General features: G+C 40.1%; 1 protein-coding gene across 4 annotated transcripts in view; it reads left to right on the top strand.

Moving 5' to 3' along the window:
* Exoc6b (exocyst complex component 6B) overlaps nt 1-26,635 on the top strand; it is a 491,948-nt gene that overhangs the window by 367,277 nt on the left and 98,036 nt on the right. For all 4 annotated transcript variants that reach the window (XR_013049947.1, XM_006991543.4, XM_076567063.1 and 1 more), the window contains one exon: nt 16,175-16,248. Coding sequence is in view for 3 of the 4 variants with exons in the window: in XM_006991543.4 (XP_006991605.1) it covers nt 16,175-16,248 (74 nt within the window). In the remaining variant the exon portion in view is untranslated. The remainder of the gene's footprint in view (nt 1-16,174; nt 16,249-26,635) is intronic.

Here is a 26,635-nt window from a genome sequence, read left to right as displayed (position 1 = left end):
GGAACAGAAAGGCAAACTAGGATGGAGAGAGAAGAACCTAGAAAAGCATACAGAGGACAGTCTGGGGAGAGATAGCACAAGTTTTCCCATAGACACATGTGTGATGTTATTTTATTTGTGCTGAACTAATAAATAAAGCTTGCATGGAGATCAGAGGGAAAAGCCCAGCCATTATGAGTAAACAAAGAAGTCAGTCAGTGGTAGCACACACCCTTTATCCTATCACTTTGCAGACAAGATCTCTGTGTGTTCGAGGCCACACTGGAAACAGAGCCAGGTGTGGTGGCACACATCTTAATTCCAACACTAGTTAACCATGGACATCTGGAGGTCTGTACAGACAGACAGGAAGTGACAGAGCTGTGTAGGAAGAGGAAGTGATGTAGCTGGACAGAGATCTAATCAGATGGCAGAACAACAAGGCATATAGGTGTGGGTAGACAGGAAGTAGTTCACATTTGGAAGCTGCAGAGTTGGTGAGGTGAAGTTGCTTGGTAGCTTTCCCTATTTCCCTGATCTCTCCAAGGCTTTCATCCCTATATTTGGCTCTGTGTTTTTTTATTTAATAAGACCATTTAGAAATTCATCTACACATGTGGAAGAATAAACTGTGTACCTCTGTCCTGATCTGACAGAGCAACTTCACAGTTACATATTCTGAGAGAAAATTCTTCTATTAAGGAACTGAACAGACCTTCCAGCAATTCTCTGAGTGTTTGTCATCTCCTAATTCATAAATAAAAATCCTAACCCAAAGGGCTTAGCAGGAGGGGCCTCAGGCATGCAACTGGAACATAAGGACAGAAAGGAGCACAGCAGGATTCAAGTCTTTCTAAAAATGTCTCCAGAGAGCTCCTTTGCCCTTGCAGCTTGCATGCCTGGTAAGAAGCTCTACCTGTGCAGCACAGATCAGTCTTCTGCTGGGCTCTGAGTCTGCCAGGGCATGGTGTTGAACTAACCAGCTTCTAGAACTGTGGGAGTAAGCTTCTGTTGTCCTGTCTCCACATTTCATGAACTTTGTCACATTGGCAGGAGTGGAATTAGGCCAGAAGCAGTTGTGAGCTATCACAAGGCATTCACCTCAGCTCTGGAGCCCCAGCCAACACAGAAATTGTTTCTGTGGCTCTCAAGTTTGGTTGGGTCGCTTTCTTGCTTCACTGCTTGGTTATTGTTCACATACTTAATTTTTGTCTGCATTTGTCACACTAGGGTCTAGTGCTATGTTGCCCAGAGTTGTAGCTCCCAGCATAAGTGGCTATTGAGCATCAAAATGACTAGTCAGAAATGACAAGTACTAACAGTATAAAATACCAAAGTTTGAAAAACACAAAATCTCAATTTAAAAAATACTGATTTCATTTTAAAATTGATTACATACATTGAATTAGACAAGATTCATTCTTTATTTTAAAAACTAGTTTTTATTTGCTTTTTTTCTAATGTATCTACTAGACAAAATTAATAGGACCTCAGATGTCTATTTGGTGCTTTTCTGTAGAATTAGTTTTTATTATTATGTTAAATGGCCTACAGAATACCCTCTTAATGTTAAATTTTAGAGGGCTGTAGGTTTGGGGATGTGTTCATACAGCAAAATAATCAGCACCGAACAAACACATGGATAAGATTAAGTCCTTAAGAGCACAGTAAAAAAATATCAAGGATATAAAGTTACAACTTGAACACAGTCTCTCTCATCTCTCAGGAAGCCCACCCTTTTCATGGCCGACCTTCAACTTTTCTAAGATTATACACAGAAGTACTGTTGATTACTAATTTATAAAGGACTCTTTTCACCCTAATTTAGAAAGGTCTATTGTGAAATTTGCCTACATTTTATTAAATTATGAAGCATTCAGAAACTGCAAAAGAAAACTGACTTTCTTCACATTGTATTTTTATGACTTTCATTGTTCCCTAAGTAAATGGGAAAGAATATACAGTATGTATACAAAGGAACAGGTAAAATGAACATTTGTCTTCAGACATTCCAGGGTGGGAGGTACATGCTGAAATAATAGAGGGGTTAGATTTTAATGGTTTCACTGACTTAACCTTCTTGGCCTCAGTGTTTCATCTGTTGGAAGTTCTCAGCAATTACAAGCTCTCCTTTCATCTTGTTGGATTCCAGGGTTGTAAGTTTAAGACCTAGGACATCACCAGTAACCTTGATTATTATTTGTCTATGGAATATTAGGGACAAACCCAGCATCATATAATGAGACATGCATGGTCATAACTTTCCTTACTTCATTTTCCTTTATAAGAAATTATCTAATGCAAAAGTCACTAAGTTAACTTCAGTGGTGTTTCCTAGGCACTTAGTAGACTACCTTAGAGATGTTAAGGTGCCCAGTTGCCTGGATTTCATGACCTGGAAAGAACTTCTATTTCCTTCCTTTAAATCTTGAAGCAAAATTGTTTTCTAGTTTGTTTTATATGAGCAAATCTACTAATTTCCTTAAGTTTTTACTCATTATTCTGTATTACATAAGACATGAAGTTGGCATTTCCATTGTTCTGAATTGGTTGCTGTTGGGATGTTTTCTGTCCCAAAGTGAATGTGTCTTTGGGTAACAGCAGTCACTGAATGACATGGCCTTTTGTTTCTTTTGTTTGTTTGTTTGTTTTTTGAGGCAGAGTTTCTCTGTGTAGCTTTGGAGCCTATCCTGGAACTCACTCTGTAGACCAGGCTGGATTTGCACTCACAGAGATCCACCTGCCTCTGCCTCCCAAGTGCTGAGATTAAAAGTGTGCGACCCGGCCTTTTGTTTCTTTAGCACATTGCATGCAACTTGGCCAGATGAAGTCTGTTGACTGAACACCCACATGTAAAGCCCTTCATCTGTGGCTATGTCTAGTTTATAGGGGTATATTGCTAGTTAACTAAAAGGTCATGTCTGTCTGTATTCAGTTATTATTTAGAATAAAAGAAATCAGAGAACTTAATTTTTTAATCCATTTGGAGCACTAGTTTGGCATTTCCTATCAAATTTAATCATATATTTCCTGCAAAGAAACACTGAGGATAAGTTATTGTTAATCTTCACTTTCCTCCAGTGTTAAAGAAGAGTAGACTTTATTGTTTCAAGCAGTTTTAGATTAGCAGCAAAATCTGTTGGGCAACACAGAAAGTTCCACTACACCTCCTGCTCCACCACACAGAGCCTCCTTCACAATTAATATTGTACAGCATATTAGTGCTTGCTGTAATCAGTACACCCACACATCCTTACCACCTGAAGTCCATATTTGACATTCAGGGCCGTTCTTCAGTTATAAATTCTGTGAGTTGGTACAAATGCATAATGACATGTATCTGCCATTGTTGTGTCATAGAGATAGTTTGCCTTCTGGAGGTTCTCTATCTTTTACCTCTTATCTTTTATCTTTTACTCTCCCATCTTCCTATCTGGCATCATTGGCCATTTACTGTTTTCATAATTTTCCCCTGTCCAGAATGTCATGGAGTTGGAACCATTCAGCACACAGCCTCTGATGATTGACTTCTTCATTCAGTAATATGCATGTAAGGTTCCACCATGTTTTCTCATGGCTTGGTAGCCCATTTCTTTTTAGCACTAAATAATAATCCATTGCTTGAATGTAACAAACAGTTTAACTATTTACCCACTGAAAGGCATTGTGGTTATTGCAAAATTCTAGCAATCATAAACTATGCTGCTCTAAAAATCTAAGCATCTACCTCCTGATTTTTTTGTGAATAATAACTTTCAATTCCTTTGATAAAATACTAACTAACTTATATATCTCAGTTCCATTTCTTTTGTATGATAAAAATACTATGAGCAGAAGCAATGTAAGGAATAGTTTATTCACAGGGCTAGATGTCCTTAGTGTGGAGGAAAGTATGATGGCAGGAACAGGACGCTGAGGCATCTTTATCCACACTCAGAAAGCAAGAACTAGAAGTTAGATGAAGCTATAAACTCAAAGCTACCCCCAGTGATATAAGTGATATACTTTCTCCAGCAAGGCTCCATTTCCTAAAGGTTCCACATCCTCCCCAAACAGCACTATTAACTGGGGGCCAGTTGTTCAAATGTGTGTGCCTGTGGAGGTATTTCATTTTCAGACCACCACAGCATAATTTCTGGGTCATATTATGCAAATACATTAGATGATGTGGGAAGCAACAGCAGTCTGTCTCCTCACTTAAAAAGAGTTGTTCCAGCAGAATCTGTCTGGTATGTTTTTGAGCTCTGGTATGTGTTTGAGGCTTATAGGTTCCTGCTGAACACTTTAGTTAATTTTGATCAGTTTCTTCTTAGCATATAGCAACTTCCAGCTCTAGTTCACAACCAATGACAATAGCCATTAGCATATTCTCATGGCAGTTAGAAGCCAGAGCAAACAAAAGGGCCCTGTTATTATAGTGCCAGCTGTTGTGTTATAATGCAGAGATAAGGAGAAAGAGGTTGTAGCCATTGTTATAAGCTCCTCTTTATCCTGTGCAGTGATGTTTCCATAAGCTTTAATAGATTGGTGCATTTTTCTTCAGTTCACTCCCCACACACACTCCTCTGCACCTTGGGATCAAGCATTTAAAGAAGAGATCACATCTGTGATCACATTTTTATCCACATGTAGGAAGCAAGAACTAGAAGTTGGATGAGACTATAAGCTAAAGTACTTCGATATTGAAACCAAACAATAAAGAAGAGGCCATTTAAATGTAACTACATAATTGGGGAAAAATAGAAAGTAATCAGGTAGTCTAGAAAAACATAGACTCAGAAAGACACAGATCTGAAATTTACATATCAAGTAACTTGGCCCACAAAATCAACAAAACAAAAACAATAATCATTTCAATAATAATAATAATAATAATGAAAATTTGCCAACTTTAGCAAAATGAAAAAAAAAATCAGCCTTCTACAGTTACCACATTATTGGGTTCAGATTTCTAATTTCAGAAACTGTAAGGTATGAAAACAGAAGAGCAGGTGCCCACTGCAAGGAACAGATTGGGTAGAAGCTGCTTCTGAAAGGCCTGCTATCAGTCACATGTGGTCAAGCTTTCAAAGAACTGTTCTAGAGATGTTCATAGAACTATGGGGAGGTGGTGTGTGAGCAAAACCCATTTACCAATACAAAGAGAGAAAGGTAGAGGAAAAAAGATTTTCTAGAGCTAAAAACTACAGTAACTGAAACAGAAAATTCATTGGAAGGAAGTCAAAACAGAAGTATGAAAGGATTAGTGACCATGAAGATAGAACAGAAAGAAAAAGAAAGAAAGATGAGCAGACCCCAGAGGGGTGTGTCCACTGAAGTTTTGTGGTTCTTTTTGTCTCTTGGTGTTTTCTGGACTGTCTGCTCTTTTGTTAATGTTTTTTTTTTTAGTTTAACCCCTCCCTCCCTTCAGCTTTAGCTAAGGGTTTAATTTTCTTCATCTTAAAAAAAGTTAAGTTTTATTAATCTTTTAAATTTATTTTTCTAGTACTTCTAATTTTTATTTCCTCCTTTTTTTTTCTTCTAGTTTTGGATTTTTATTGTCCTTTTTCTAGTTTCTTTAGGTGCAACTTTATTTTGTAAGTTGATTATTTTTTTGTAAGATAGCACACTACCCTCATGGTCACCAGCTGCATGGGTTGTCCTTTTCATCTCTTTAGTCATTTATATCCTTAAAGCCAAATTGAATCTCTTATACCCAGCATGCTGGTTGTTTTGTGTCTTTGATTGCAGAGTTTAATCTATTTACATATAAAGCATTCCTTGACATATAAATACTTGCTGTAGCTGGTTTCCTGGAGTCTATTGTTTTACCCTTCATTGGCTTCTTTCTTTTTGTTTTACTGTGATCCTTGGTCATTTGTTCTGATATTATGCTTTGAATGCACAACTCTTCTTACTGATTTCGATTTTTGAGGCAGAGTCTCATGTAACTCCAGTTGGCGTTGAACTCCCTGTGTAGTGGAAGGCAACCTTGAAGTTGAGCAGCTGAACTACCTACTTTTGAGTGTTGTGCTGGGATTTAAAGACCACATGTTCACTACTGCTTTCAAGTGGAATCTGCTAGTTGGTTTTCTTTAAGGTTTCCATGGGAATTACATGAAACATTTTATAGTTATAATGTTTTGTTTCAGAGTGATAACAACTTCAATCTCATCTAAATGCTCGTTTACTCCTTTCCTTTTTTCCTTTTTTTTTGCAGTGAATGTCACTCTTATTTTTATAGTTTTGTACTCACTGACAGATTACTGAAGGTATAATAGTAACATCTAATGGTTCAGTAACTTTTACACCAAATTTGAAGCGCTTTGCATACCAGTCTCAGGGTCTGAACTCACCTGCTCTATCTACCTTTGCTAGTGAGTTCCACATGGTTGTAGTCTTCATGCTGTTTGTTAGTGCTTCTTGTTTCTGTTGAGCACTCCTCAACATTTTCCTTAGACAGATCTCATGTTGATGGATTTCTTCTGTCTCTGTGTGGGAATGTCTTCACCTCCCTTTTATTTTTAAAGAACACCTTTTCGAGGTTTTGGACTCTTGGTTGGTGAAGTTTGTTTGTTTGTTTGTTTGTTTTCTCTTTGAGCACAATGAGTTTATCACCCTACTTACTCTTGACTTGTAAGGGTTTTGTTGAAAAGTCCAATATGGCTACAGGCATTGCCTTTTGTTTGACCAGCCTCTCAAATCTGATCTTGCCTTTTTTTTATTTACATTTAAAAATTATTTCATATACATGTGTGTTTTACCTGCATGTACATCTGTGTACTATGTGTATGCAATGCCTGTGGAGGACAGGAAAGGTCATCATCTCCTCTGGAATGGAAGTTACAGACAGTTGTGAGCTGCCATGTAGGCTCTGGGAATAGAACTCAGGTCCTCTGAAAGAGCAGCCAGTGCTTTTAACCCCTGAGCCATCTCTGCAGTCTTTGACCTTGGCTTTTAATCCTCCTCTTGAGCTGGTCTAAGATACAGGGTTTTGTTCCATGGTTTCTGGATACCCACATACTTCCCAAGATTTAGGAGTTTTTGGACAGTATTTATTTAAGCTTTCTAACAATTTTCCCTTCATCTTTTTGACTCTTATACTTTGTTCATTTTTCTTATTTTTTTTCCTTCCAGCCTTCTATCTGGCCAGTTTTAAATATTTCACCTTCCTGTTTACTCCTGCAAATGATACTTTATTGAATTTTTCATTTCTGTCCTATTCTACAGTCTCCACCCTCTTATTTAGTTCTTTTTGGTTCCCTCTATGTTTTCAATTTCTTTATTGAATTTCTCATTTTCCTGGTGTTTTGTTTTCCTAATTCTGTTTAATTTTCTATCTGTGTTTTCTGCCTACCATTGAGCTTTTTAAAGATGATTGTTTTCTATTCTACTTCAGGCAGTTTGAAGACCTCCATTGTTTGGAGCAGTTATGAACAATGTTTTTGTTAACTTTGATAATGTGCATTTGTCTCTTTTGTTATCTGGGTAGCTCTGTATTGATATCTGTACTTGAAGGAGCATAGTTTACTTTTGGTCTCTACAGACTTTTTCAGACAGATAAGTCTTTCTATTTGTGCTACTATAACAATATACCTGAAACTGGTAACTTACAAAAAAAAGAAATTTATTTTTCACAGTTCTGGAGTCTGAGAAGTCCAGAATTGAGAGAGCAGCGGGGTGGGTTGTCTGGTGGGGCTACCCTCTGCTTTGGAGGTGGCACCCTGCTTCTGCATGCTCTGGAGAGAGGAATCCTGTTCTCATGTTGAAGGAAGCAGGACAATTTCTCAGACTCTTTTGCAAGTGTACCTAATCTCATTCATAAGGGTATAATGACAGGACAATTTCTCAGACTCTTTTGCAAGTGTACCTAATCTCATTCATAAGGGTATAATGACTCAGCAATTACCCTTTATTTATTTCTTTAGACTCAGGGGATTGAGTTCAGGGCCTTGTGGTACTAAGTATGCTCTCTTCAATGAGCTACTCTCCATCATTTTAGTCATTTGTTGGAAAGTCACACCTCTACATACCATAGTATGGGGGAGGAACCTTCAGCTTCTGTTTTTGTGGGAGAAGAAGGTATGCAGCTAGGGAAGTGATAGAGTGGGCTGGAGCTGGCTGCATAGTTCACATTGGGGTTCACAGCTGGAGGTTTAGATCCTTGTGGTCACTGAGTGGCCTTAACTGATATGTTTCAGAGTCCAGGTGGCAAGCCTATCCTAGGTGTGTTGATGGCTCTTCCTAAGTTAATGACTGAGTCTCTGAGTTGTCAATTGTAGCCTCTGACTGTGACCCAGCCACAAATTTGCTTCAGGGTCCACCTCCACCACTAAAGTCTTTAACTGACCATGGCTTCTTCTGGTTGTGTTTGTAGTTGGGACTGCTCTTTACCAGTAGCTAAGAGGGTCTGCTCTCCTTGCCAGAGCTTCTGCATGGTCTGCTGTAGTACTGTGCTCACCATGCCTGCCCCACATTCTGTATCACTGTTTCCCATACTACACTCCCAAACTCCCCATTTCTCTATGGGCTGAATTTTGAGTATGACAGCTTCAGGCCAGTAATGAGAAGACTAGAGTTAACTGTCAGGTGTGGCTCCAGATCCACACACAAGAATAAGATCAGCAGTTGCATCATCCAAGACATACATGGTTGTATCCATGTTCCTCTGGTTCATGTTTTGGCAGGAGAATCTATTCAAAGTCTAAATGGTCTGTAGTCACATCCATAGGAGTTTGGGGCTATTTCTAGGTCTAGAGCTGGAAACAATGCTGGTAAATTTGTCTCTGACACACAGTTCTCTCCTCTTAGTGGACCCTGCTCATTTGTGGGCTCTCCCAGGCCTTCACCACATTCCTTGTGAATCCCAGTTCTCTCGCAGAAACACTTCTATCCATAGATGGCTCTGTACTTACTGTGTGGATAGAAGTGAAAAACTACCTATCCCACCATCGTCAGGTTGATGGTTTTCTTTATGAGTTATCTATTCTGTGTATGACTGTATCCAGTATTACTTCTACTATTGAGTTAATGCTTTATTACATGTTTAAATATAAGATATGGTTTTTGGACATTTTATTTAAGTCTTTCCTTTGTGTTGTTTTCTATTCATTAATTCCCAGTGTGCTAAAACACATACATGTACACATTTCAGGTGTACAATATTGAGTTGGTTACTGTGAGCGCAGTGGTCTTATCTCACCCACCCTTGAAGTGAGAGATCTAATGAGCCAAGTCTCTGGGAGCCTTCTTCCTTTTTCCCCCTCCTTTTGTTTCTTCTTGACATGACTCTTCCATGGAGCTCCCTTTACGTTCTGGCCCCCTTCCTTCTGACCAACAGGACCTGGAGTGGATTCCCCAGGGAGTCCATCAGCTCTTCTGCAATTAGCCTCCTGGAGCCACCTTGAAGTGATGCAAGCGAGCCTAGCTTCCCCAGAGCCATCCTCTAGTCTAACACTCCCCTTATCTACTGCTCCAGGGAACCAGATACCAGGAAACCATTATGTTAATGCAGCAACAACAGCTTCTATTTTTTTCAATCCCCAAAAAAACACTTGTGACCTGACATGATCTTAAGATGAAAACAAGCACCAACACACTTTATTCTGTGTGGTGCTGAGAATCTTATTAGCACTGGCCTAAATCATAATCCTTAAACCAGTCATGCAAAAGGGTTTTTGCCTGTTGTCTGAGCTTGATGCTCCCTGGAACAGTGGTGTGCTGATGCAGCCTAGAGGCCTTTCTGTAGTTTGTCTTTTAACTTCCCTCTTGTCCAAACAAATTTGATTCTCTTCTCATAGTTTCTGTTCCATTCATTTGCTGGATGCTATTGATTTTGATTTTTAGAAATGCATTGTTCCCATTGCTCATCATGATGGGGAAACCTACAGAGAAAATCAAACCAAACTAATGGGAACTCATGAAATTTAGATCCACAGCTGTGGAGCCTGCATGGGACTGGACTAGGCCCTCTGAATAAGTGAGACAGTTGTGTAGCATGATCTGCTTAAGGGAACCCCTGACGGTAGGATCGGGATCCATTCCTGGTGCATGAGCTGGCTTTTTGGAGCCCACTACCTATGGTGGGACACCTCTACTGAATGTCCCAGGCTCTGTTGAATCCCCATGGGAGGCCTTACCCTCTTGTAGGAGGGAATGGAGGGTGAGTTGGGGGAAGCCTGGAGGGGCGGGACAAGAAAGAAAGGGATCTGTGATTGATATGGAAAATAAATAAAAAATTTCTTAATGCTGGGTGTTAGTGGCGCACGCCTTTAATCCCAGCACTCGGGAGGCAGAGGCAGAGGGATCTGTGAATTTGAGGCCAGCCTGGACTACAGAATGAGTTCCAGTAAAGGTGTCAAAGCTACACAGAGAAACCTGTCTTGGAAAAAAAAAATTCTTAATAAAATAAAAATAAAAACTGTTCTTGTTTTATGGACAGTATGTGAAGAATCAGTTTTATATTGAGCTTTCCAGACTTGTTTTAGATCAATTTCTGAATATCATGTCTAGCTTTTTTAGCATTACCCACATTTGTGTACACACACACACACACAGGAGAAGAAAGCATGCCACTAGGGAATTGAGTGGGCTGGAGCTGGCTATGTGATTCACAGTGGGGTTCACAGCTAGGGGCTTGGATCCTTGTGGTCACCAGGTGGGCTTATTTAGTAACACTCTTTTCAGAGACAATGAGATAGTGGAAAGAGGCACTGAGGAAGGAGACAGGGCAAAAGGACACATGAGACATGAAAGCAGAATGGAGACTAGGGGGAGTTACAGGGAGAAATAGGGAAACAGGGAGGAGTTTCACTAAGGCACACTTGGTTTGGGATTGCTGTGATAGTATCTAATACCTCATATGCTGATTTAAAATAAGTTTACAAAGGAAGTACATGGTAGATATTACTCATCTATAAAATGATGCATCATTTTTTAATACTGGTAAGCCTGAAAGAACTCAAAAATCCTAAAATGTACCAGGATCACTTAAGATGAGCCCAGTTCCATTTTGTACCATGGTGTTGGCAATGTCGGATGAGGGGGAAAAATGGATTTTCTTTAACGATCTGTTTATAAATAGAGATTACAGACTGCTATTGTTTTGACATCTTAAATTCCTTGTAACTAATTCTATTGCTTCATTTGAATTTCATTTTCTGTGGGGATTTTGTGTGCAGCTGTGCATATTTACTCATGTGCATATCCCTATTGAAGTCAGCATTCAACTGTGGGTACTGTCCCCCTTGTTTATTTAGACCAAGTCTTTCCTTAGGTACTGCCCCCCCCCCCCCCCCCGTTTATTTAGGCCAGGTCTTTCCTCGGCCTGAGTTATTGGAAATTTTGGGGTATCCCCTTGTAGTCACCAGATGTGATATCAGGGAAATTAGATTACCTCTCATTAATAAAAGAATTTAAGAATGGAAAAACCCTATCTCCATGATGTCTCCCTCTATCAAGGTATCTCTTTCATTGTTCTTCCACTCCATCCCTGTTCCAGCTTGACCATCCCATTCCCTTATGTTTTCCTCCCCCTTCCTCTACCCTCTATTGCCTCCCCTCACCTCCCAGTTTACTTATGGAGATCTCATTTATTTCCCTTTCCTAGGGCAATCCAACACCTGCAGAGCCTTCATGGGACTAGAGTAGGCCCTCTGAATAAGTGAGACAGTTGTGTAGCTTGATCTGCTTAAGGGGCCCCCTGGCAGTAGGATCAGGATTCATCCCTGGTGCATGAGCTGGCTTTTTGGAGGCCATTACCTATGGTGGGACACCTTGCATAGCCTTGATGCAGGGGGAGGTATTCACCACACTTTATACTAAAGTTTTTTTTCTTCAGCCTGTTGTGAATATACTAGATAAAATTTGAAACATTTGTTTTCTTCTCCCACAAAGTAATGGACTTTATTCGTGTTGATGTCAACCTGAAAAGAAACCTAGAAAAAAAAAAATTGAAATTAGCGAAACTTCTTTCTTTTACCCTTTGGCAACTTTATTAGACCTCGAACATTATTTGAGTTTAAAATTTATAGGATATTTTGAAAATTAAGATTTCTTAAAATGATAACCAAGTCTCAAAAGAGTTGTGTCTTAAGAATGTCAGAGGTTGTCAGATAGTGTGATTTTTTTTTTCTCCTAGGAATCTTCTCTGCCTATGTGCCTTCTTTGCTGTAACTTTGTGAGCCACCTTTTAACATCTCCTACACAGCCTTCAATTAGTTAGCAGTGTCCTCATTGAAACATTTTTTTTCAATTTCCTAATTGAATCTCAGAGTCAGGATGTGGTACCATATTACATTCAGTGAGTCCTTCCTGACAGTTCAGGGTGGAGAGAATGTACTCCATGTAATGCGCTGATGCTGCTTACCACTAGTATAAGTTATCTTGCAAGCAAATGCCAATTCACCAGAGTTTCCTAAGCAGCAGGAACTAGTGAAAGGGAGGATTTGGTTCTGTGTGAAATGAAGCAGGCTTTTTGATGTCCTGGATAGTGCTGAAGCTGCCCTGTAAAACTCCAGGCTGTGGAGACTTTCATGCTGACATGGGTCACTGAGAGACTGAAAACCTATTGTCCAGAAACAAGGACTAGTCCATGGTTGTGTCTGCTGCTTCCATTTGGCTGTGATTCATGATGTCAGAAGTCCATGGCTCTAGGGGCCTTACGTTATACATGAGACTGGCTTGTCCACACATCAGCTTTCCTTCTCACCTGTCAGGCAGTATTTGAGACTTTGTGCATGTCAGCCTGTCCTGCTGTGTCTCTTATCACCAGAAAAAGTACTGCTCATCAGTGCTGTTTTATATCACCATGCCTGCATTCTTGAATTTCCTCTTCTTGGGTTATGAGAGTTTATAAAATAGAAAGAAGAAATCACTCTCCTCTCTGTAGCAGCCTTGGGTAAAATTGTGAGGTAGGTGCTTATAGCATAACTCCCATGTATATTATATTTTACATAGTTGAAATCAGGCTCTGCATGAATTCTTATTTTGTTCTTTAAAATAGTCACAGTTCTTACTAATTTTTCATGTATTTATAAGGTTCTTACTCTAGGAGGTCATATTTCTGAGACTATGTTAAATCACAGTTACAAAAATTTTATTTATGTCTTTAATTTTTTTCTAATAATAAAAATGAAAATTTCTGTGTTGTGGTTAACAGACTAATCATATTAACTCCCTTAAAACAAAATAATTAAGTATCTGCCTATAATTTTTCTTTTAAATAAATGTCTACTCACTGAATCATCCCTGGTTCAGCTCTGTTTCTTTTTGTGTTTTGTCATAGGCATAGGACAATGTTTCTTGACACTGGGTCACCAAACCTCAGTAAAAGAGAATTCAGTAAAAGCTATGAACCTTTCCTTGTGAAGAAATGCATATTCACATACACATACAAATAATTATAAGGATAATCAGTTATGATATGCTTGCTACTCTGCCAGCTGCTTTATATGTGTGACTTGGCTTAATCTTGATCACCACATTATAAGAAATGATCTGCTGTCCTAGTTTTTGATTTAATGATTTTGAAAGACATAAACAGGTTAAGTAATTTGTTGAACTCGGGACTTAGTAAGTGGAGAAGTGGAGCTCCAGTTCTGATTTTTATGACCCCAAGTACTGTCCCCTAAAGTCCCATTGTACCTGTGATTTTAGAGAACTCATTAGTTTATAAGCCTGCAAATTGATACCTTACCTGTAACAACCGAGAGACTTTTGTTACCAGTTATGAGTCTATGTGTCTAGTGAATCTTAATTTTTATATACCTTATTTAATTGCAACATAATATTTTTAAATGTCTACTATTTTGAATAATTATTAAGCTTTGTGATAAGGTCTTTATCTCTAAGGAATGTACTATCTTCATGGGATTGTAAGTATTATAGAAATGTAGTTAAGTAACAGAGTACTTGTCTAGCATGCACAAGGCCTTAGGTATGATGTCCAGTACTGAAAAAAAGAATTATATATGTGAAGCAAAGAGAAAAACTACAAATATGAAGTTGAATTTATAATAATTAGACATTTCCATAAGTGATTTGTGGAGATTAATCTCTTCACTTTGTTGTACCTGGCATAATTACCATTATCTGGTTCTCTTTATAAAAAGGTAAAATCAAAGGCTACCATGTCTTTTGGGAACCTGAGGATTTGATATATCATAAAAATCAGGTTGGTACAGTGACTGAGAGTTCAGAATATAGCACATCCAGACTCCTGAGTTGATTCATCTATCAGCCAGGGAGCATATTCAGTGAGGAGTGACATGAAAGCAGACGTAGCTCCCAAGCCTCCCACTGGTATACATGGGGAATTCTGTTGAGCTGGACATAGATAGGACAACAGAACATCTCAATAGCTGAGCATTTTCACTCAACCGGGGCTCCTCCTGATAGAACTTGAAATGCTTTAAATGAGGCAACACTGGCTTGAATGATACAGGACTATTTGAGGTAATCTGTCAACCTTGGAGGAAGTGTGTGCAAACTGAACACTGAACAAGTCTGTTGGGAAGAGAGGCTGTAACTATAATTCAAAGAACTTCTTTCAACAAGAGCATCATGCGAGGCAGTTGTATGTTTGGGATGCACAGTTCCTGCACATCACATTACCAGATATGATTCTTTCTATTGCTTACTGCACATCACTGTTGATGTACAGCATATGCTGTGTCAAGCTTTTCATTAGCATGCTTATCACCAAATGTTTGCACAGTTTTAGAACTTTATTCTTTTGAAACTTGGGTTTCTTAGTCCTCCTTTGGATAATGGTGGTTTCTAAGTGGCATGTGAGTTTTCTTCTCAAAGCAAACTCACTTTACTAAGGCTGACTGTGTTTAGAGTTGATCTCTTTTCTTATGCATCCTTTTTATTTGAAATGTCTACAATAAGAGTATGTTATAGGTAGATATATAGCACATTTGCACTATATTTAGATGTGTTGACTTAAAATCCTTTCGTATAATGTTCCCTTGTCTCTACAGTCTAAGTTATTGGCATTTTTTAAAACTGAGACAAGGATTTTATATATACATAAAATATATATATTTATATATATATAAATCTGTTTTGGTTTCAAAATGACTGGAAAGGGAGGGACATAAGCAAGCGAGCAGCTTTTTAAGTACTTGAGCTGCTTTTAATGTAATTAGTAGATAGATGTAAAGTCAAAGCATGATGGACATTTTATAAGAAGAATTGAAGATACAGTTACTATCAGATCTTGACTGTGCTATGTGCTTGTCAGTGTGGAGGGAACTTTTGATTTCCTAATAAGCAGAGCTCAGAGACAATAAAACTTGACATTCTAGTACTAGCATTTGTCCCTGTAGCCCTGTGTCATTTCTTTCTTGTTAATGACATAGAGGCCAGAATTATAATGGATCATGGTCTCAAGGTGCTACTGTAACTGCAGATAGCATCCACATGGGCTGTTTAAGCCTGGGAGGAAACAGAGGGAGGGAAGAGAAGATGGAATTTGTAAAGTAGCATGAAAATGAAGTCACAGGCAAAGCCTACAGTGGAAGGACAAACATATGCAAATGTCCCTTCACATTTGCAGTAAGCTTCATCCAGGTGGGCATCTTCGCATCTGCCAGTACTTCTCTGCTTTTTTAAGCCACACTCTGATTAGGGCAGCAGCAGTAACTGCTGCTGCTAGTGGTGTGCATGCGTGTGTGCTGTGTAGGAGGTTGGCACTCATGAGATAATACAAATAATCAGTGAGGGAATAATTAATGATGTGGCAGGGAATATTTTTGATAAATGCTTAGGGAATGAGGTGACAAGCGTGAAATTAGAAAATTCCTTCAGCGATCTGAAATATAAATAGCTTTCGGAACTGAAAAGAGTTTCTCAGCTGAAGATTTTATTGTGTTGAGAGGAAAAACTTTTTTCTTTCCCCCCCTCCCTTCCTCCTTTGCAAGTTGTTTGTCCATTCACAAAACAAATACTCTGAAGCCCAGCGCGGCTCATGGGAATAAATTTCAGGTCGAATTAGTACAGTTTCCTTGCTGTCAGGATGCTGGAATTAATGGTGTTTTGATGACACGAATTTTGAAGGGCCAACAAAGAAGCTGAAGGGAGAGAGACATGACTCCTTAGAAGCTCAGTCCTCCTCTCCCCCAGCCTCTCTTGTCTTCCCTGTCATCCGTCTGCCAATCTCCCTGTCCATGGTTAGTTAAAGGCGCTTTTTATCCTCTTTTCTTTCCCACAGAGTTTGCCAGATCCGGCCCGGTGCCTGGGTTCCAGGAGGACACGCTGCAGTTGGCCTTCATCGACTTGAGACAAGTAAGTCTTTGTGTTTTTGTTTTTTGTTTTTCTTTTAAGATGTGTGACTGAAGACCATCAGGTCTTAAGGAAAAGGGGAGGGGAGGGGCTTTGGCATTGGTGATTCACACTGGAGACCTAAGGGCTTTTCCCTGTGTTTGAGGCCACCTCTTTTATTTAGCTATCTGAGATCCTTAGCTATGGTGGAGTAAAGGTTTTGTGGTAGAAGGGAAGGCAGGGGGTGGGAAGAGGGATCCACACAGTAGAGGGACTCAAGTGACCCTCAAGTGATGTGATCCATTGTGTAGCCATTGACTTCTGCAGACACAGCGAAAACATGACTCGTCAAACCCATGCTAAGCAGGTGCACTGATGCAGAGACTGCCCGCCTGGAGAACTTTGTGTGTGGATAATGTGGCCAGCAGTGCCGAAGGAAAATGAAATGTTTTCCTTTCTAGGTTGGGAGTCCAGTTTGTTGACTTTTTCCTGCTGCCTCATACCTTCTATTGCTTTCTGTGTAAAATGTGGTCAGCCATCAGCAACAGAGTATTGGTGCTTAAAGAAGGTTGGCAATGGTTCTGACCAGTCATACTAACCTAATGAGAAGTCCTGTTACAGTATCATGATAAAGGTTGGTACTTAGGTGTACCTGAGCTTTGGAAAGCCCACAAGATAGAAAGGCCACCCATAGGGCTGTTCTTGCAGACTGGAAAGAGTGGGTTGGTAGGCCCTGGTGTTTGGAGTATAGTAGAACAAGATGGGTGGGGGCTGAAAGGGAGAGCTGTAACTGTGCTCTGTCATCTCTTCACTCTGAAGATGGATGGGGTTGGATAGAAAGTGCGAATGAAGTAAGCATCAATGACTGATGCTTCTCTCCTATTAAAACAATCTTTTTTTGTCTGTTTGAGAAGGGGGGCTGGCTTTGTTTCTCCTGCCATAATGATGCAGTGCCTCTTGTTTTCAGAGCTGACATAGTTTGCATTCTGAAAACTTGTAGATGCCCAGAGTGTTTCTTAAAGCTGTAGGACTCCTTGTCTGGGTAACCTCCTTACCACTGTGACTGGATGCCTGCCGGAATAGCTTTTAACCCATAATGGATGGCCTGAGCTAGCCCTGGACCCTTGTGGATGGGCAGTGTAATCTGTCATCGATGACAATTCCGGAAAGCCCTGTTCAGCAGAATCATGTGTCTATAGACCCGCCAAGGTTTGAGGATTCAGACCACGTCCCAGAAACGTGTGTCAACTTAATATTTGGGGGCTGGGTTGGGGGTTCTTTTTTTCATAATGCTTGCCTAGCATTGTCAGAAATGGAGCTGTCTCCCTCCGCACTAAACACCTTCCACCTGTAGATTTGAGGTGCCCAGGTTTTAGCCTTTGATCTAAGATGGAAAGATTGAGATTTTGCTTTAGAGTTCAGTGGGGATCCATTCCCTCCCTCTCCAATTTGTTCTCTGAAACCTCTAAGCCAGTTCATGCTTCTTGGAAAACAGAAGGTGATTTTCATTGGAAGAACATATCCAAGAAAAAGTCTTTCTTTTTTCACTATTGATGCAAAGGAAATGTCATTCTCATGAGTTTGTGGGTTTGGCACCTATGGAAAGCAACTAGTATTGACAGAAAATGTGATCTGAGGGTAATGTGGGAAAGCACATCCAGGGTGAGATGGGCCTTAGCCAGGGGTGAATGAATGCTCAAGTACTTGTGAGCTCCAAGTGAGCAGTGGCGGTATAGATGCTGAAGTTCCTGTTTGTGCTGCAGCCCCACTCCCTGAGTTTCTTTTATGATGTTTAAATGATAAAGCCAAACTACAAAATTTTACTGATACTGACAGACTCTGTCTCTTCCTATTCATTGTGTCATCTAAATTCTACTTACACCTTTCTCTGTTATAGCAGTTGGAAAGGGATAATTTCCAACCTAGATGATTTGAAAAACATCCTTAGTTTAAGGCTGTGTTAGCAGATAGGCTGACATACTGCTTAATGATCATTTCACATCCTGCTCTGAAAAAAAGCTCTTTTCATTCATATAGGCCATTCTCAGATGTCCAAACTACAAGGAGAATTCCTGTTTGTATGTTACTGTATGAGACTTAACATCAGATGAGATGTGGTTAGGTGTCCTGTTGTTTGAACACAATCAGTCCTAAAGCAGAATTTAAATTGGGAGCGGTGGGTCGGTGGAGGCTAGTCTTAAAATTGTACAATAAGAACTTGGCATGTTCCTTCCGTTATTGCAGAACACTCAACCCAGACTGTGTGTTGTGTCTCTGGGAGACCTCTGCCCAAAGCCACAAGTTCACCTTCAGGCAGTCTTATTATCATGAAGATAGCCATTCAGTGATAGCCCTTTGAATCTATCAGGTTCATTGTCTGCTATTGTAGAAGGGGTAGCTTTGGCTTTCTGTTCTTTGTGCTGCCAGCTGTCTTCTTTCCTGATCCTGGTGTCTTTTCTCCATGCAGTAGTGCTTCCTACCTGGCCCGTAGGTGGTGGTTTCATGGACTAAACCTGGAGGTGGGGCTTTCCTAACTCTGTTCTTCTTTCCAATGTGTCAGCTCACAGATTCTAGTGTTCTCACAGCTGTCTAAACCTTTTTAGGTTCTGATTTCCTTAGTCAGCTTATTAACAGATTTTAATCATTAGGCTTTTACAAATTAGAGATCAACACAGTAAATGAAATTAGCAGGGACTAGGTCAATGGCTCAGCAAGTTAAGCATTTGCCATGAAACCTGCTTGAGTTTGCTTCCTGGAACCCATATAAAGGTAGAGAGAACTGACTTGACTTCACAAAGTTATTCTCTGACCTCCATGGTGGTAAGTGCACACCCACTACTTACACACACACACACACACACACACACACACACACACACACACACACACACACACACACACACTAATAATAGTAAGAAAAAATTAAAAATGGTAATGGAAACACCAGAAGTGAAAATTAAAGCAAATGTTGTGCGACCTTTCCTGATCAACTATGTGTTTACCCAAGATAAAACACACACAACAGGCCCCCCAACCCCAGCAACAAAACAAAACAATTCCACCAGGTCTAGCTGGAGTTACAGGAGAAGAATGAATAAGGGGTTGTTAATAGGGACCATGGTCAGTTTACAGCAGCTAAGCCAAGTTGCCCCGACCCAGGAATCATTAAGTGCTTAAATACCTTCAGAGAAGAGAATCATAAGCCCTCCTCCACTTCCAGGAGGAATGTACAAGGGCCCAGTCTTGTGAGGGTTTCCTGTAGACAGTCACAGGTGCTATGATTTCAAGATGACAATAGCCATGTCAGACAGCAGCTGTGCCTGGCCCAAGCAGAATTCCATAAAAGGCAAAATGTAGGGTGCATGCCCATGTGAGAAGGGGTCTGTCCTGGTGTGCTTTAGGGTGCATGCTCTCCCAATGCCATTAAGATACTGGCTGTTTGCATCTCTGGTTTCTATGTGTATCATGCTGATCATGTGCTCCTGTTCTCTTGTATTAGACTTTCAGATACAATTAGGTGAATGATAATTTCAAACATATTCAAAACATAGATATTGGTGAAAAAGTCTCTGTATAGTCTACAATGGCTGAGTGTCATTTAAAAGCTCTGCACTTTCATTAGAAAGAAAATTAGATGTGGATCATAAAGCTATTCATCCTTTATACTTACTCTGTTTCCATTTTTCTACTTTTTAAGGTAAAAAGTAAAATGACATTTTGAATATATAAGCTTTCATATTTCAGAGTAAAAATACATTTGTTAAAGTTCTAGGATTAGAAAATCTGCTATTAATAATGAACTATACAGTACAAGTCAAAAGGTCTTTAGCATATATTTATGTTATAAAAGTTCAATTTCAGTACAGTTTTCATTCAAAAATATGCATATATTTATTTCAGCTTCCAAGCTTAGGTAATGTTAAACTTTGGACAAAACAAACCCTCATTTAATGAACTGTTTTAGAGCAGTATCCACACTCCTAGAATAGGTGGCCTCTAGTTATTAATCTTCAGAAATTATAGAGGGCCAACAGTAGATTTTTTACTTAACAATCTTTGCCACGTGTTTTGTAGCAAAATGTGAAGTAAATATGCTGTTGAACACCAGCACTAGATTTTCATTTCAGTTCATTTTATCAAACTCTTAAATGCCTGCTGCACATACAGCTTAAGTGATACACAGCAGGTACACAGTGAGTGTGGCTGTTACTTCTCCCAAAGGAGCAAATGCTGATCACCAAGTCCTTGATTCTAATATAAACATGTTGTGATAAGCATTGTCTTAGAGACACTAGAACATTTTATGTATTTCAGTTGTTTGACTACCATAACATACTGGCTTGAACCATGTGTGGAGCTCAGGATTTTTTCTAATCAGCAATTCTGGATAGTTGAGCAAGTCTCCATACTACAGTCAGCTGCTGGATTGAAAAGATTGGGCAGTGTGGAGGCTCTCAGTGTCTACAGCCAGCCCTTCTCTGTTCCCATGTGATGTTCCATGTACAGGCACCCTGATCTAGACCTACTCACAGCATTTGGCAAGGCTTCCAAGAGAGGAAGTGGGCAAACCCATTGAGATTTATGCTCTGAACCAACAGATCATCATTTCTACCACATCCTATTGTCTTCAGCTAGTTTCAAAGTCAGGTCAATGAAAGAAATTGGGACATAAACTGCACCTCATAGTTTAGCTGGAATGGAATACTTATGTCTGAAAAGTACAAATCAGGGGCAGGATTGAATCTGTGTACAAAAGGGATTCATTGTAGGCACAAAGAGCTGTAAAATATTTATTGAAAGGAGAGTTACAGTGGAAGAAAATTAGACTGTGTGTGTGTGTGTGTGTGTGTGTGTGTGTGTGTTTCAGTGTAGTGTGTATTGATTTAACTAAAATGTAGACTCTATTCCTTTGGATAGTAGGATCTTCTTTAACCCTTATCCCCTAAGTAGTCTTACTTTGTCTTAATTCTCTGCTGTTCCATTTCCTTGAGAATCTCTTTTTAATGTCCTGTTTATCCTCCTCCTTCCATGCTGTAAATTGTGCTTCCCTAAACTATTTTGACACTGATGGTATGTTAGTCACATTCATTGTGAGGGCATCTAACTCCCCAAAGAAGTGTTTACTTTCTTCATTTAGTTTACAGTGTTCACCTTCCATGTCTGACCAACAGTTAACAGTTTGAGATGTTCTTTCCTTGGTAATAATCATCTTATCTTCCACTTCTTAGCCCCAGCAGTTACTTACTATTAAATGTTTATAAAGCTGAATGAATAAGCCTATGACATTGCATCAGATCTCCTGAATGAAGTTTGTTGGCAAGGTACTTCCACACTGAGCCATCCCAAGATATCTGGGCTTTTTTTAGAGTGAGCTGAAGATATTCCCTCTAGGGCACTTATTCCCCAACTTCTTCCCTGCGTCTAAAGTAAACACAGTGCATTTCCATTGCAGACACAGGGCCTGCCTTGAAAACAACAGTGTGCCTAAAGAGATGCCTGTCTATTTCTTTGTGGTTGTGGAACAGATTAAGATGCTATTTCTTTTAAGGTAAAAAGGACCTGTAACTTTAGTTAGCTAGAACAGGAGAACAACTCAGAAACCTTTGTCCAGTGTTACCTCCTATTTCTTATTGTGTCTTGATCCTACTCAATAAAGTTTTTGTTTTGAAATCAAATGTCTATGTATAATGAACATTGTTGTTCCTAAGATGAACCTTCCCTCTGTTAATCATTTGGATGCTAGTCTTAGTAGAAAACCCACTTATATCAAAGGCTGATTCTGTGAACTAGCACACATTAAAATATCCTTTGATCCAAAGGATAACCATTCTGAACTACTCCTAACTGGGAGACATTTCCAGAGGCAGGTAGGAATGGGGCAGGCCCATATCTCAAAAGGCCCCAAGTGCCAATTTTCAGTTTCTTTCTTATCACAAACAAGAAGTTGTTAGCAGGAAGCCACCTCCCACAAGTGCTTCCTCATATTAGTCCTGAACCTGCTGGCATGTGAGGAGCTTTTAGACAATTTCCAAAATTATTATTATTATTATTATTATTATTATTATTATTATTATTATTGCTATTACTATTGGCAGGCCCTCACTATGTAGCCCAGGTTAGACTTGTTCTCTGGATCCTTCAGCCTCAACCTCCTGAGTTTTGGAATTATGGAAATTTATCACCATGCCTGGAACCAAGATTCCTAATAGAGAATGGTACTGGGGGCTGGGTAGTAGGGAAATGAGTTCATGAAAGAGATAATTTTGGTGGAGGACATCAGGGAGAAGTGTTAATACCCCTTTATTGTGTGTCTTAGTTACTTTTCTATTGCTGTGAGAAGACACCATGACCAAGGCAATTTACAAAAGAACTCACTTAATTGGGGGCTTGCTTATAATTTGACAGGGTGAGTCCTTGACCATCATGGCAGGCACCATGGCATCAAGCAAGCAGGCATGGCACTAAGGCAGTGGATGAGAGTTTAGAACTAATCTACAAGTTGGAGGCAGAGAGAAAAGAGGCAGGACCTGGCATGGACTTTTGAAACTTCAAAGCCCAACCATAGTGACACACCTCCTCCAACAAGGCCATACCTCCTAATCTTTCCCAAAACAGTTCCACAAACTAGGAACCAAGCATTTAAATATATGAGCCTATTTATTGAGGGCCATTTTCACTCAAACCATCCATCATACCAGGAAGCTACATGGGCCAATAATATTTCTTTTTTTCACAGAAGCCCTTGCCAACCACTGTTGCTTGCAAGGGGTCCTTTTCAATTTTGTGTAAACCTGAGTCAGCCTACAAGCTCAGGAGTCATCTGCTCCAGTCAGAAGACCAATAGGTTGAGAAACTGTAGACTATGAGACTGATGTGGATAGTAGGGCTGGAAGGAATGCTCCTGCTGTGTGTAGCCCATGGCCTGAAGGCCACACATGGCCCAGGACAGCTCTGAATGTGACCCAACAAAATCATAACTTACTTATAACATTATGACACTTGTTTGCTACTATTTATTACCCAAATGTACAGTTCTTGTACTTGGATTTTCTAGATGGCAAGACTGTTATGGTGTCAAATGGATGGACACCCATAAACCTTAAAGCAACCTGTCCTAGTAAAGACAGTCTCTACCACTAAGGTAGTGACATGAGTATGTGGGGAAGACAGACCAGACATGAAATCCAGATTGCTTGTATTTCAAAGGCATTTGGTGGTCAGAAGAGGTACATTGTGATAATATATCTGACTACCTGCACACATCTCCCTGCTCTCACTGTCATTAAAAATCTTACAGGCCATGTTTTGTGTCTTGAATTAGGCACGACAAGCACTTAGACACAGATACCAATTTCCAGATTCAGGTAACATTCTCTGCTTAGCAACTTACTACACATTTTAAAATGAATCTTAAAAAAGTCTTATTAATGAAAACAAGCCCGGAGCCAGGTATTGGGGTGAACGCTGAATGATCAGAGAAACAGAACAAGCCACATCCTCACCTCTCCAATTCCTCAGCTGATCTCGTTTCCTGAAACTGGAAGCCTCTGTGTCCTCATCCGAATGGATCTCAGCTGAACAGCAGTTCAAAAAAAAAACAGCTGCTCAAAAGCCTAAAAGCTTAACAGACTCTAGTTCCTGGTCTTACGCCTTATATACCTTTCTGCTTCCTGCCATCACTTCCTGGGATTAAAGGCGTGTGTCCCCATGCCTGGCTGTTTTGTGGCTTTGAACTCACAGAGATCCAGGTGCCTCCAGAATGCTAGGATTAAAGGTGTGTGTGCCACCATTTTCCGGTGGTGTTCTGTTCTCTGACCCCAGATACGTTTATTAAGGTGCGTAATATATTGGGAGACACAATACCACCACACACACCATTGAGGGTTGGATAGAATATAGTGAAGGAAATAGGACCCCTACTGTGTAGGCATACATTCTTACATCCAGCTCTGGCATGAAAACAGGCCTTTCAGCTTTCTGCTCTTCCTATTTTCACTTTTTGGGTAATCCTGTGCTTCAAGGGGATGACACTTTCTTTGGCTCTTTGGTCTGTGTGCTGCCACACAGCTGCAGAATCTTCCTTCAAGATCCCTGGGGCAAGGACAATGAATGCTGTACACTGATACCCAGGTTCTCAGAAAAGGACTTTTAGCTCAAGTTGACAGCAGCTTGGTATAAAAATGGTAGTTAACTTCAAAACTTCAAAAGGTGGTCTTTGGTCTTTATAAACAGAGGGTTTTTGTTTCTTTCTTTGTTTGTTTTGATAAAGTAATATTTTTCCCACATTGTTTTACCAACACAACTTGAAGGTTATGTCTCCTACATCAAAGGAAGTTGATAGGAAATAACTCCTGTTCTTCAGTTGGTAGATCTTCTGACACTGCTCTGTGAAAAGACAGATAGGAACATTTACTAAACATGACCTCCAACCGTATATAAGCTATGGTTAGTTCAGCATAGGTCAAGATGGGGCACGGTAAATATGAACTTTTCAGTACCAGTAGAAGCCCTTTCCAAGCATTGTTGCATGAAGGGGCCCTTTTTAACTGTGTATAAACCTGAGTGTCAGCATACAAGCTCGGGAGTCACTGTTCAAGTTAGAAGACAAATGGATTGATAAAGACTAGCCGTTTTCTGCTCAGTATCCTCTCATCATGGAGGAGTTCTAATTCCAAAAGTCTTTATGGAATTGCTTTAGGAGGCTGAGAGTCAAAGGAGAAAGAGTACTAGCAGTAGAAGACAACTGCATGAAAGCCGTGGTAGTTTCACCAGGGGTAGATCATTCATTCATTTAGTCACTGATTCATTCAATAAAGGTTGGGTCCTTGAAGGGAAGCTAGAAGGTCTGATGAACGCTGTTGTGTATTTTCTAGAGTCTTTGATTTCTTCAGATGAAGAAGACACTTAGTTCATGGCAATGTAGGATATAAGCCCTTGGTTCTTTGTGTGGTGGTGCTTGGTAGATAGTTAGCTTTTGGCTTGTTTGATGGCTCTTTCCTCTGGGTTGTTTATTTACCTGGCAGCACTACTTATGGATGTCATGTTTTGTGGACCTTGCTAGGAAGCTTATGGTGTTTAAATGGCAAATACATGAAGACAGAGAGCAAAGTTCTTTTGGTTAGAGCCCTTTTGGGCACTCGGGCAACACAGCAGATCTTTGGCATATTTTCCCATGAAATATATATTACGTTTGACCTTCTAGCTAATGGGCCTCTCAGGTTATCATTGACTATTATTACTGTCAGCCCATCTGGCCACAACCAGGAGTTAGCTTGACTGTTCACATGTTTTACTGTAGCTTGGTAGAGTACTGGAGACCTTTTCTACTGCATGGTAAAACAGCAATTTCCACAAATGGGTCTGGTCTGCCACAACCCTCTGCTCTTTTCATCAGCAGAAAGACTGCCATAACTGGCTGTAGGTGTGGTGCCAGCATCACTTTCCATAGCTTCCTACCAGGTCTGTCAGCTCAGAAGGCAGGGCTACATTCCATTTCAGATTGTGAGAGTAAAGCCCTACCTAACAAGCATAGTATAGAGGTGGCCTGGTGGTTTCTGCTTTAGTCCGTAGATCGTATCACTGAGCTCCTTTTGCTTCATCTTAGGGCCTGGGAAGCCTGCAAGAGAGCCCCAGAAATTCCACTATGCTTTGCCCACCTCCAGCCCCCTAAAAAAAAAGCCAATCCAAGAACTCTCTCCTGTATTTAACACTTGGCATGTGTATGCATACCCACATACGTGGAACTTAGGGCTTTCTGACACAGTCTCATCTTTAGGAACAGAGGTGGAGAATCATCACAGATGTATTCACTGTGAGCAGCCATGCTGTTGGAAGGTGTGTTAGTGCTAGCTGAGTGAAAGCTTCTAGGTTCTGAGCACTGATCTCAGTCAGGTGTGCTAGCTCTACTAGAGAACATTCACTCATTCCAAGAAGGCAGCAGAACCAGGCCTTGGAACTGATGTTTCCCACCTAGCTCACTGACAGCCACTGGAGGGCAGCAGCAAGTGACAGCAGAGATCCAGATTTAGGAAAATGGGGCATATTTCAGTTTGAAAAACAAACAAAAAAACTAACTATAAGCTAGCCTAAGCTACTTGGACTCCTGCTGAGCAAGTGCCCAAAAATCCAGTACCCTAACCTAAAGACAAGTTCAGAAACCAGGAATGGGTAAAGGAATAAGGTAGGACTGATGAGAAAGGAAACCCAAATGGCTTCAGTGAAGGAAGGGAACCAGGACAGTCTGCATCAAGTCCCAGGTACCCCTGAAACAAACCAGGCACCCAAAAGAGAAAGCACACATATCTTACAGGAGGTCCTTACCTGTATTATTTCTTGATCTGTTGATTTCAAGGGGAAAATAACTCACTGACCTTGTAGAGAAAGGGGAGATGATAGGGCATTCTAAGATGCC

The sequence above is a fragment of the Peromyscus maniculatus genome, chromosome 3, assembly GCF_049852395.1.
Source record: "Peromyscus maniculatus bairdii isolate BWxNUB_F1_BW_parent chromosome 3, HU_Pman_BW_mat_3.1, whole genome shotgun sequence".
NCBI classification, from domain to species: domain Eukaryota; kingdom Metazoa; phylum Chordata; class Mammalia; order Rodentia; family Cricetidae; genus Peromyscus; species Peromyscus maniculatus.
The sequence above is the reverse complement of the archived record's forward strand: the minus strand, read 5'-3'. Positions and strand labels throughout refer to the sequence as shown.